The sequence below is a fragment of the Zootermopsis nevadensis genome, unplaced genomic scaffold (assembly GCF_977971745.1).
Source record: "Zootermopsis nevadensis isolate Lab colony 2312 unplaced genomic scaffold, Znev_1.0 Znev_ptg000030l, whole genome shotgun sequence".
NCBI lineage: Eukaryota > Metazoa > Arthropoda > Insecta > Blattodea > Termopsidae > Zootermopsis > Zootermopsis nevadensis.
Window position 1 is genome coordinate 17,602,047 of NW_028259162.1, and position 13,552 is coordinate 17,615,598.

Here is a 13,552-nt window from a genome sequence, read left to right on the forward strand (position 1 = left end):
TGACATCCATGAATTATACACAAAAAGAAATCTTCTAAACAGTGGCCAGATTGAATTTTAGGAGGTCTAGCAGATAATCTGTTATTGACTTTAATTGGGTAGTTGGGTAAAGCTTAATAATTCTTTCAAATTAATTTTTTATGTAGAATGTTTAAAGTGTGGATGAAACATGGAGTAGATCCTTCTGTCAGTGTTGTGTGATATTCTTCTCAAGGTCCCTCATAATTTTAATTTTGCATTCATACTCCAATGGTCCAAGTTCGAGATATTGCCACAACTAGTAATGTGGTGGTTTGCTGTTATGTGCACCTGCTCAGGTGAATGAACTTCGACAGGAGTTGGAGGCACGCACCTTGAGCCCAAAGGGGCTGAAGTCTCAGCTTATAGCTCGACTCACCAAGGCCATCAAGACTGAGGCAGAGAAGGCTGAGGAGGATGAAGTGAGGAAGGGAGATGACGCTGAGCCCGTTCCCAAACAGGAGATGGAGGACAAAGATGATGAGAAAAAGAAGAAAGAGGTAAAACAGAGTGTGAAACTGAAGCATACAGTGATTAGAGATGCAGTACTTTCTGTAATAGTTTCATAAAATTATTTTTCTGTCTTGATTGTAGTGATTTATGTTTAGATTTTATAAGGATGTGTGAACGTTCAAGTTTTTTGATTGTGGTCTTCTATGTTGTGATGCTGTGTGGTTGCCAATGCTTCAAAGGAATGTTGGTAACCACCTTCATGTTGTCACAACCCATAAGACCACAGTCTACATTTTCACAGAGATGAGAACTAGAAATAGGGGTTGTATCTAGAGTGGACATATAGAACACAGTGGAAACAAGTAATAAATTCAAAATCTTGATTGGAAATGCTCAAAGGAACGGTCTGTATAGTAGACTTGAATATAGATAGTAGGTTAATATTAAATAAGGCTAAATGGAAATTAGTTCTGAAAAGGTCATCTAGATTGAACTGGCTTAGATTGCTTATTATATAGGAAATGCTGTCTGTAGCTCACACTATTTAGCACCAAATGATGAGATGATTAATGAATACTAAATTGGTTGTGGGCTATTTAAGACGTGTCCCAGAGTCTGCCTGAAGGGGCTAAAGAGAACTATGAAAACTCCCAGGAAAGCCTGTTTTGAGCCCAGGATCTCCTGAATATGAAGGAGGAATACTGACCGCTCAGCAGTGACATTCATTAGCTGGCTCTTGTAAACACAGTAATGAACCTCAAGGTTCTGGAGAAGGTGGGAAATTTTCATAGCAGCTGAGTGCCTTTTGAAGATTGCTGTCTTCTGGGTTGTTGTGCTGTGTGGTCTGGTAGATGTCTACCAACGTTTCAGAGGTCATACTGCCTCCGTCATTGCCCTGAAACGTTTGTTGACATCTAGCAGACTACACGGCGCAACAACCCAGAAGACAGCAATCTTCAGACTTACCACTGTGAAAACCTCAAATCTTACATGAGTGGTTTTTGATTGATTGGTTTGGTCAGTCAGTCAGTCAGTCGGTAGTGAGACATATGCAGCTGACAAATAGGGTTCCAAGATTATTATTTCAATGGGATTTTATAAACAATTCAGTAAATTGCCTACAAAACTTGAAAATTAAAATCAGGCACTAAGAATGTAATTGGGAAAGGAACAATGCTCATATTTTTATGATTATTATTGTGTAAATACAAAATAATTTATGCAGTTTATGTGGTACTGGTTTCTTTCTGTAATATTCTGTTTATTTGTGCAGGAGGAGGAGAAGAAGAAGCAAGATGAACGAGAACGAATTGCCAGGGAGAAGCGATATGCATTGCCAGAGTCTCCTCATATTGTTGTCCATCCCTCGCGTACAGCTAAATCAGGCAAATTTGACTGTACCGTCATGTCTCTGTCCCTTCTTCTTGATTATCGGCCAGAAGACACCAAGGTGCGTAGAATTTACTAAATGCATGTATATTTTATTTATTATGTATCGGTACAATTCACATAATATGCACAGGACAGGATTGGTGCACTACATCAGATATAACATATTTTTTGTGTTGGAAGGTTCCTTCTTTCAGTCCTTCCTTTGTTCTTACATGTGTGCATTGTTTGCATCAATTGTGTAATGATTCCAGAAAATATTAACCACTTGTTAGAGTATTTTATTTTAACCTTAATCATATGGGAATAGGGAATTTAAACCCCTATGCTTTCTGGGATACAGGCTGAACTTTAACTTTGGGGGTTAATGGTTTAATGGTTTGCTAGTGTGACATACAGTCACCTGAATTGTGCATAAGCCATGATGCATGGATGATGAATGTTGAAGCTTCTTCTTCTATGGCTCTCCCGTCCGTATTTGGTCCATGGCCTCCTCAATTCTCCTCTTCCATTCGGTCCTTCTGTTAGGTCCGTCTGTCCGAGGCTTTGATCGAGGTTTCGAAATGTCTTCCTTTTTACGGTGCAAGGTTGTTAGCCTTGCGACCAAACCCCAACCTGGAGGACCAGAGTACCTGCCTTAGTCTGACTTCTCCCCCTCGACCAATCTGGCTAAGGAGGCCCTACCAGTAGCTCTTGGGATCACTGAGGTACTCATGCCCCACAACCATTAAGTGGGGGAATGTTGAAGCTTCCAGTGTGAAATCTGTTTATTTTTTTTTAGTTCTCCCTTTCTTTACTGACTCATAACATAGTGTAGGTTATACCACTGTCTAATTTCAGAAGACCAAGCCAGTGTGGTATAACCATTCCACCTAAATCAAGAAATCTGAGTTGTGGTTATATAACCATTGTGTCTATTGTGGATGAAATGTTACTACCTTAATTTTGTAAGACCAAGCCATGATGGCTGTATTTTCTCATATACCACATACATTTCTTGGAAGATGTGACCATATCTCAGAGAACATGGCATGAGTGTGCAACATTACACAGTGAATTTTATTCTGTAAGGTGCTGTGCCCCCCCCCCCCCCCCCCCCCCCCCCACACACACACACACACACACATGAGTACTGAGGGTATGTGTTTAAATCATTTCGCAGCAAAATATTCTGAAACAGAAGAAAAGATTCACATATACATCAGTGGGAATGAGCAGTTATGTAGTATTTATTGCATATCCTTCCTCATAATTTTACCATAACATTTCATAATGAATGTGTTTCACTTATATTTCCGTTGTATTATGCTCTAAATTTTCATTTAAGGTGTTAACTTTTATAATAATTTTTGTGTGAAATTTCTGTGAACACAGAATAATTGCTAAGGCACTTATATATTTTGTTGATTAGTTCTGTGTTTAGGTGGTAGCGTAAGAAAATTAAATGAAAAAATATTTTGTTAAGGACGATTTTGTGGCAGCCATGCCATGCATTGTTACTGGTTTTCCTACTCAGTCAGTTGTGACTGTGGTGGTTACCCTCATAAGTCAGCATTGGTAATGAAGAGAAGTGTGAATATTCACGTTTGACTCCATGTTGTGCAAGATTCTTTTTGTGTACGTTATGTATAACTTCATTAAACTGCAGTATTTGGTGTTTTTATGTGCATATTATGAAGAAGAGTCACATGAAATTCAGAATAACATTTCTTGAGGATTTAAGTTCCCTGCAGAAACAGCGTTCAGAGTAGTGTCGAAAGCGAGAACAACTGGTCTTTGACAATATCAGAGACGGACTTGAACATGTCTTTCATAAGCGTCGTAACTGCCTTGCACAAGCAAGAGGGAGTATCAAAAGGGACTGTGAGAACCAAGAAAAATTATTGTACCTTGGCATAGCCATCTAAAAATGTCCCTGTACTTAATGGGTGGTACAGATTAATACTTAATAATAATCTGAATTAAAATTACTATTATCATGTTGTTAAGTGGGTAGAAACAGGATTAATATTGCCGTTTTTGACGTAAATATGTCTATACGGAAGGGTCATTCCGCAAAAAAGTGTAACGAAAAAGTGACAGGAAAATGTGTAACGAAAATGTATAAGACAACAATGGTTAGCTTGCGTGCATTGTTATGTTACCTAGGAAACGTCATCTGTTTACTCGGCATTGTTGTGTTATATTACTGCCGTCACCAATCCGCTTTCGTAAGAAGATGTATGACATTGAAGATAACATTACATTACATTTCACTACTTTACATTACATTTCATTACTTTACATTACATTTTATTACATTACATTACAGAGACGTAAATATAAATTAAATAGAGAGACGTATTTACGTCAAATTCTCCGGAACCGTGGTTCCACTGTCAATTTTTTACCTGTCATCGTAGCACCAGTCAAAATTACTTTACTGGTATAAATGTCTGGTTGTTTGTTACTGCTTCAGTGTTTTGTGAATTGCAGATTAATTGCTAATTTATATTAGTAATTTAATTTTATGATTGTTAATTTTTTGTGTTATGGATGTGGCTTTAATGGATATACCTGTTGCAAGTTTTACTGAACAATTTTTTCTGGTTGGCATACCTGAGATTATATTTTGGAGGCTGTTTTGAAAACTACACTTTATTACATAGGTTCACAAATTTAATATTCTGTTGACATAAATTTTGTTTCTTGTACCACTGAATTTTTCCTTTCTAACTGAATTCAGTAGGGGTTTTGCAGCCATAAAACCTCTCACTAAATTCTTCCTTGATTATTCCTTTTTTAAAAAGAAGTCTTACTAGATGTTCTCATGGCTGTGATCAGATTAGGAAAACTCTCTCTAATGAAAGATCCCTTTTTCAGGAACACTCTTTTGAAGTTTCTCTGTTTGCGGAGCTCTTCAATGAGATGTTGATGAGAGACTTTGGATTCCGGATATATCGAGCTTTGAATGATGCTCCTGAGCGTGCTAAAGAAGATGAAAAGGTGAGATGCATCTGTGATGGTAACAAGTATTGTACATGTAATAAAGAGGTGTTCATGTTTTCATTACAAGTTGGTATCTAGCATTGTGTACTTAATGTTGATAGCATAGAAACTTATTGATAGTACATGAACATATCTTGAGGCATTGAAACTAAACTATAAAATGAGCAAGCACGTAGCTGGTGGCATGTTTCCAGAATATCCACTGGAATGCAAGTTGTTTTGTTTTAATTTCTGTATTTGTATGCTTTTATAGGATCGAAAAAAGGAGCGTGACAAGAAGGATGAGAAAGATAAGAAGGACAGGAAAGATGATAAGAAGAATGGCAAGAAAGAAGACAAGGATGATAAGAGAGAAGACAGAGATAAAAGAGAGGATTGTAAGAGTAAAATTGATGAGAAGGAGAAAGATAGAGAGAAAAATGAAGATAAAGATGATGATGATGAAGAAGATGATGATGATGAGGTATGAAAAATGCTCTCTGAAAAACAGTTAATGGAGCTTGGACATAAAACTGATCTTTTCTGTTGTTATTTAGTACACTGAAATCCTCGTTACTCCACGTGCGCACACAAATTGATTGGAAGCTGTAATAATCTAGAATACCTATTTGCTATGTTTGGATGAAAAGTGCCCCTGTAAGAAAAATGGCATTTGAGTTTGGTTTGTGATATGTGTGGTCTGTCCTTGTCTGGTTCTGTTTTAAATATTCGAGAAAGACCAGTTTTTCTAAACTAAAGATCTAGAATTATTCTACATTCAAAAAATTCTTGTTATGTCATGATGCCTGTAGCAAAATTTTGCAATACCACATAACTATTGTGTTTCAACATAGTCTGCAGTGTTTTCTAGAACTGAGTGGCACGTGCCATCTAACTTCACCACAAACTTGATATGAGGTGGGAGGACAAAAGATTTTGGACTGAATGATAACAAGCATTCCCTGAATTAAATCTGCTCTTGATTTTGTCATGAATGTCATTCTGACTTGTTACTGTCATCCCTAAGTACCTGAATTTTGTCACATTTTCGAACAATTCATTGGCTATACTTATATTCTGGTTATGCTCCCAATTCTGATGCCGAGATATAAAAATGTACCATGTATTTTTTACATTTATTTCTAGACCAACATCCCTACTAGCCCATAAGAATGTTTCTGTGTTCACTTTTATAGTATTTATATTCTCGCCCAGCAGATTAATTATCATCAGCATAGACCAAAAGCTGATGTATCCAATTCATTTCTAATCCGCCCTGATTATCTTGGGTTGTCCTGACGGCATATTCTAAGGCAAAATTTAAAAGCAGCGGCAATAGAGCATCTCCCTGTTTCAGGCCATTCTGAATATGAAATATATCGGACAAATGTTAACCTACACAAATTTTGCTGGAGGTTTCACTGAAACACAATTTAATTAACCTGACTAGCTTCTTAGGTACACCATATTCACGAAAAATATTGTAAAGAGCTTCTCTTTTATCTGAGTCATATGCTTCTTAAAGTCTATAAATAGTTGATGTACTGTCCCATTGTACTGCCATTTTTGCTCTACTATCTTGCAAATATATAAAATTTGATCTATTATGATGGAAGCCTTACTTAAGTTCCTCAATAATTTGATTGACATATGGAGTCAGTCTCGCCAGAAGAATGGTGGATAAAATTTTGTAGGCAGATGATAACAAGTAATTATTACAGTCAGTCTTATTATGCTTTTTATGTTTTGGTACTATAATGAATTTGTTCCATCACTGTGTTCCATTTCATCAATATTTCATACAGAACATATAAGTCTGTGTGTCTCAGAGTGGAATGTTTCGCCTCCTGCTTTGATCAATTTGGCTGGAATCCGATCACTACCCAGGGTTTTAGCTTCTTAGGTACATAAAATTCAAGCAAAATATTGTTAAGAGAGACAGCCATCTTCAATGTCCATGTATTGTTTTCTGGTTTCAGGAGGATGAAGATTCAAAAGACAGCAAGAAGGAGAAAGAAAGAGATGACAAAGACAGAAAGAGAGACAAAGATAAGGACAAAAAGAAGAAGGAACGAATGAAGCTGTATACTGAGGATCCACATTTACTCTTAGCATTTGTATATTTTGATCAGTCTCATTGTGGATACATATTTGATAAGGATATTGAAGAGCTTCTATACACACTGGGACTGAACCTGTCAAGAGCACAGGTACACACACAATGCAATAACTGTCTGTTAACAGAACGTAAAAGTTAACGTTACCAATACCAGCTTCCACCTTCAGACACAAACTTTAGCCATTTCAAGCTAGCTGACATTCTCAGCATATTTCTGTAAGGTACATTTTAATGTCATCCCATCTGGGTGTTTCAACAAGTTCTGGTTCCATTCTACTTTCCTCTTTCCTTTGCTTGTTTCTCATGACAGCTCTTTTCTTACGCACTGTCACAATTTTGCTAGCCCAACTAATCTTCCTTTTTTTCTATACGTTTCATATAAGGTAACACTACTGTAATGTTTCTGACACAGGTGCGAAAGCTAGTCCAGAAGATGGTGACACGGGATTCATTGCACTACAGGAAACTCACAGACAAACCAAAAGCAAAGGAGGAAGATAATAAAGATAGTGACAAAATGAAAGATGCAGCAAGAGAAAAGAGTAAAGAGAAAGATCCAGCAGTAGGAGAAGCATTAGCAGCTCTTGCTTTTGGTATGTATCTAAGTTGCTATATTTTCTTGAGTACCCTGCACATTTTATTCTGAAAAATATTACAAAAATTAGGGTGTGAGCCTTTATTAGTGATAAGCTTGGAAAAATTACTAAGTGCAATCACCACATTAATTTCTATGACTGAATTCAATATAACGTTAACTTTATTAGCCAGAGGAGAGTTTACAAATGAGTGGGAAGAATCAAAGGACCTGGATCGTTATTGACTGTACCTTAGGTTGAAGTTAAGGAACAGATCAGTTAATGTATCGGGGCCAAGAACCATGCAACCAAATCTGAAATGGGCATTGGCCATGGTTATACTTACATAATTCATGATCTGGAATACCACAAAGTTTGTACCAGATGAGTTGTGAAGCAGCCGACGTGTGAATGAATACATCAGCAGAAACCATTTGTCGTCATACTGTGATGAAGCAGAATACTTTTCTGAATCGTACTGATAAAGGATGTTGAGATCTGGGTACCACAAGCATGAATATACGAAACAAACAGTACAATGGAAGCACATATCCTCTCCAATCACCAGAAAATTCATATCTTAGCCTTTGACTAGAAAGGTTACATTAAGAGTTTTTGGGAACCCGTCTGTCATATTCTGCAATAACCATTAGACTTATATTTAAATATAGGTTATAAGTCTAAAAAGTAGGCTGATGATTCACGTGGTGGTGATGAAATCTCTTATGGTGCCATTTGCCATTTTAGTAGGTTTACCCTTGTTAATACATATTGAGCTTTTATGAAGGAGTTGTAGGTTTTAGTACCGACTCCACAGCCCTGATTTTAAGGACAAATAATTTTTTAAATAACTGCAACACAAGTAAATATGGTTTTAAAATATTGTATTATTCTGTAAATGACACAATTTGTCAGTTCACAAAACGTCCATGCAGAAATTACACCATTGACTCTGTAACTTGACAAATTAATGAAGAATTGTTCCCTTTTTAGGTAACAAACGATTGTTGCCAGTGTTTTCTGCAGGTGGCTCCCCACCGTCAAAACGTGCGAGGAAGGACACAGAAGATCCTCCCAAGGACAAACCAGCTATACCTGATGGTAATTTTTCATAACTGATGTGTTAATAACTACATAAAACACATAACTACATAAAGTAGAACACTTGTCACTTTTGTGGATTCTTATGATCAGTGCATGAAATGGATATATCTGAACTGCTGCTTCTCACAAATAAAGCTCACTATCTCATCTTCGATTACCTCAAACTTCTGTTTGGATCCTCTGAAGGCTCTTCGATTACTTGTAGTCTCCATTAGAAGGTCCTTCTTCTTCTTCTTCCAGGCTCTTATACACACCTCACTGACTTCGAACCTTCTCCCAGCATCCCAATTTCTGATTTCCTCAGCCACTCAAACTATCTTCAATTTTTCATTTGCTGTGAAAGACCATAATCTCATACCCTTCATACTCATTTTTCAAATAATAACTGAAGCAGGTAATGGTCAGCCCCACTTTAAAAGGACAAGGAGCAGGTAGAGAGATACAGTTAGGTAAGCAGTGATTCATACTCATGTAAGCCATGCACCCCATTTTACAGGTAAATTATTTTTAAAAAAGTGTGCAAAGGAAGTACAATATTTCCTAAAACAGTATTAACCAATTGATCTTTGTAATGGTGAACTGTAGTGTTTTATTTTTGGTATGGACTTGGTTCTTAAATATTTAGATGGCCTTTGGCTTCAAAGGGTTAAGATGAGTAACAACATCCCAGAAGACAGTCATCTTCAAACAGACCACCGTAGAAACCTCAAATCCTATTATAAGTAACATCTGTTTGAAACAAGTTTCAGTATGTTGTACAGTGTGTCCACAAAGTCCCTTCGGGGTTTTGAAAAATTGTGGCGCGCAAACAAATTGAGCTTGCCACATGCGGTTTGCGGCAGATTACAGTGAAACTCTGGAAGTTTTTTACTGACCTCAGTAGACCTCGATGTGGGCTCCCTTGGTAGCACGGAGAACATCCAGACGATATTCGAGCTCTTGCCATGTTCTGTGGAGCATGTCCGCTGGAATAGCCGAGATCGCAATCCTGATACGGGTCTTCAGGTCAAGTCTGTTAACTGGTGTTCGGAACACATTGCTCTCATTGGGGTCTGCAGGTACGCGCGTACCTAGACAGGACATTTCCAGGAAGATGGATAGGCAGAGACGGTCCAATGCCTTGGCCTCCACATTCACCAGACATAACACCACTGGAATTTTTCCTGTGGGGTTATGTCAAGAGCAATGCGTTCTGAACACCAGTTACCGGACTTGATGACCTGAAGACTTGTATCAGGAATGCAATCTGGGCTATACCAGTGGACATGCTCCACAGAACATGGCAAGAGATCGAATATCGTCTGGATGTTCTCCGTGCTACCAAGGGAGCCCACATCGAGGTCTACTGAGGTCAGTAAAAAACTTCCAGAGTTTCACTGTAATCTGCCTCAAACTGCATGTGGCAAGCTCAATTTGTTTGCGCGCCACAATTTTTCAAAACCCCGAAGGAACTTTGTGGACACACTTTATATTTAGTGAAGTACAGATGAATAGGATTGCTGTCTTATATCTGTGCTGTTTGTTGTATTTATTAACAATTATGTAACAAGATATTGTTAGTGGTTTTCACTCGTACTTCATACTTGGAAAGTTCCGTTCCTGAATATTTGCTCAGTGAATAAATTTTCATAGGTTTCTTCAGCGTCTGTGGGCAGTTGCTGAGATAGTGACGTAAGATATTCTACAACGGCTTCCTTCCACATGCTCCTTAATTCACCATTATACTTTGTGCTTTGTAATAAGAGTGTGCTTTCCATTCCATTATTGTGAAATTTGACTCTGCGTGCAGGGTTTGTGCTCTACAAGGGTGGACTTCTGGATGTGGAGAAGCTGATGGGTCAACTGAAACGAAGCGAGAAGGCTCGGACTGACACAGAACAGAAGATGCTGGTTCTGAAGGAGGAAGTCAGCGGGCTGAAGGAGACAGCAACCAAGTCTGCCAATACAGTAAATGAGCTGTCAGCGCAACTTCACGACTACAAGGAGAAGTTACGAATCACTGATCAGGACCTTGCCAAAGTGAAGGTTTGTTTTGTCGTTCACAAATTCTGTTTATTATTTTTATGACTCATGTGTTTTTGTCCACATATTGAAATGTGTACAAATATATACATGCTTTATATTTTCTATACAGTTCAAGAAAATTGAACTTTTAAATAAATATTTCACATTGTGAGTTAAGGATAGCAACGAATATTACCTATTAAACAGGGTTAGCAATGTGAAAGTTGCCTTTGTGTGAAGAACCATCACCAGTACAGATCTTGGTGACCTATTATGGTCTTGGATTTTTTGCTCATCTCTTCATCAGATATAGGAGCCAGGATAGCTCAGTCAGTATAGTGACTAGCTACGGGCTGGATGACCGGGTTTCGATCCACAATGGGGGGAAGAGGATTTCTCCTTTAGCCTTTGTGTCCAGACCAGCTCTGGGGTCTTTTCCCAGGAGTAAAGCTTGGCTCGGGTGTGATGCTGACCACTCACCCTCATCTAGTGCCGAGGTCAAGAATGAGTAGGCGCTGTACCTCCTCTCTCCCCAAGCAACCTACATGATGTATAGCACGACTGCTTAACTTTACTTTATTAGATATCCTATTGATCTTCCCTTACATCAATACAAGGTGGACACTTGGGGTTCCACAAAAAGAACTGAAGGACCCTTAACTGGACTACAGTATCGCAGAAGACACAGTTTTAACTCCGTCAGTACTGTGCTTGCATTTGAGTTCAGACTGTGTTAACAGAAATGGAAATTTCCTTTTTGCGATGGGGAAGCGAAAATTGGTGGGATTAACTTTAGAAAATGTTATTGAGGCTGGGGTGTAATGTGCAATGCATGGGAGTGGGCTTCAAAAGATTATTATTAATACTATTGTCATTAATTATTAATTCAAGTAAGCCTACAGTAATTAGTGTATGAAAGTAAATAGATTATATTGTCATTAGACCACAATCTGATTTTTCTCTTTTCCTCTATCTTGGACACCTCTGTAAGTTGGACACATTTTTGTGGAACCCCAAGTGTCCACCTTAGAGAGGTTTTACTGTATATGTCTTATCTTGTTCACAGCTTCTGTGTTAAGGCAAATGTAAACTCAATCAGACTGGAATACTGTAAATAAAGTTAACATGCGTACTTGACAGTTTTGATATTTGTGGTTTTTACAGATGAATGCTGAGACTTTCTTTGTTACACTGCATGAAATTCAAGAGAAGATTGTGCCTGTGTTGAATTCAGGAGATGTTCAAATAGTTCACATGGACATAAAAGACGAAACGTTATCGGACATCGTGGTGAAGCACGAAAGTCAACATGAGAGTCGATGGGGCGATAAGGTGGATCGACAGGATGAGAAGAAGAAGGTGGAAACAATAAAAAGTGAAACTGCAATGGAGTGTAAATGAACTGTGTGTGTATGTGAGTGGCTTTGAGATCTTTCTTCGAAATGCTCGATAGAAGGTCTGGAGAACTTATTCATTGTTTGATATTTTATTGTTTTTATTTATAACAATAAGAAGCACAATATTTTATAATAATAAATATTGGTTGTTAATGTATTCAGACCTGTAGTTGAAAATTTTCAGTGTAATCAGCTGAATTCCTGTGGTTGGAAATTTCTGATGTCACACAGGGTTTATGATCTGTTCTTGTAGTCTGTCTCAGTCACTTTTTGGCTGTTATGAGATGTTATTTATAGAGAACAGTTTAGTCAGTATGTGAGAAAGAAAATTATCACTGAAATATTGATTCTTGAAGGTGTTCTAAACATTTTGTCACAAAACTTGCCTTTTTGATAAAATGGCAGGAGTACTTGTGTAGTACTGAATTTTCATCGTGGTCTGAATATGTAATATGTATTTTGAGTGTATCCGTAAATTTGTTTGCACTAAAATATGTTTATATTGATCTGGATGAGAATTGAGTGAATGAATTTAATATAGTACAAAAATTTCTTTATTAAAGGTGACTGCACCCAGCAGGGCGTTACGCTGAAACGAGCGTATTATTGAATTTTGGTTATTCACAGCTATGAAGATGTCAGTGTCGGTAATCTGGAGAAACATACTGTCTCGATCTTCAGGGCTGAAGTGCTCGGAAATTGGAGACGGTATGTTTCTGAAACATTAGAATCTACATGCAAGCTACACAGCATTACAGCCAGTAACACCAACATTGATAGTGGTAATATTTGTTTTGTGTATCCATTTCATGAAGCAGTATCTGAGATGGGCTGGGCATGTAGTGTGCATGGATGGGACAAGAGGTGTGCACCAGGTACTGGTTGGGAAACCTGAAGGGAAGAGACCGCTGGGGAGACCTAGACGTAGATGGGAGGATAATCTCAGGCGGGCTATATGGGAGATTGGCGTTGAAAGAGACTGGATTTTGTTGGCCCAGGACAGGGTCCGGTGGAGGGCTTAGGTTAATTCGGTGATGAACCTTCGGGTTCGGTAAGCCATCTAGTTACTTAGTTAGTTAGTACCTACGCTGATATCTTTTGTGAATTCCTTGGGGCTAAATAAATGTTTCATGGGGTGTGCATGGAAATATGCGTATGTTTATGATTTGTCCCAGTATTTGTTTTAAGGTAATTTTCAGAAAAAAGTAATATAATTATTATTAATAAAAAGTAAAGTTTGTCCCACTATACGCCATGTAGGCGTTTGGGGTGAGTGGAGGTATAGCTCCTCTCTTCCTTGACCTCGGCACTAGATGGGGGTGAGTGGTCAGCATCACGCCCCGGCCGGCTTTACCCCCGGAAGAGTACCCCGGTACCCATTGTAGAGGAGGCTGGGTGGGCCCCAGAGCCGGTCTGGACGCAGAGGCTAGAGGAAAAATCCTCTGCCCCCATCGGGGATCGAACCCCGGCTGTCCAGCCCATAGCTAGTCACTATACTGACTGAGCTATCCCGGCTCATAATTATT

At 38.3% G+C, this 13,552-nt stretch overlaps 1 protein-coding gene across 4 annotated transcripts in view; it reads left to right on the top strand.

Annotated features, from left to right (window-relative positions):
• The window catches only part of LOC110833759 (cell division cycle and apoptosis regulator protein 1), a 35,946-nt gene extending 23,325 nt beyond the window's left edge, over positions 1-12,621 (top strand). For 3 of the 4 annotated variants that reach the window (XM_087358422.1, XM_087358421.1, XM_087358424.1), the window contains 9 exons: positions 318-518; positions 1,745-1,921; positions 4,723-4,845; positions 5,102-5,311; positions 6,807-7,037; positions 7,359-7,539; positions 8,515-8,622; positions 10,415-10,650; positions 11,794-12,621. In XM_087358422.1, the coding sequence (XP_087214548.1) occupies positions 318-518; positions 1,745-1,921; positions 4,723-4,845; positions 5,102-5,311; positions 6,807-7,037; positions 7,359-7,539; positions 8,515-8,622; positions 10,415-10,650; positions 11,794-12,030 (1,704 nt within the window). In that variant the 3' untranslated portion in view covers positions 12,031-12,621. The remainder of the gene's footprint in view (positions 1-317; positions 519-1,744; positions 1,922-4,722; positions 4,846-5,101; positions 5,312-6,806; positions 7,038-7,358; positions 7,540-8,514; positions 8,623-10,414; positions 10,651-11,793) is intronic. The other variant, XM_087358423.1, reaches the window with a different exon arrangement.
• The last annotated feature ends 931 nt before the right edge of the window (positions 12,622-13,552 follow it).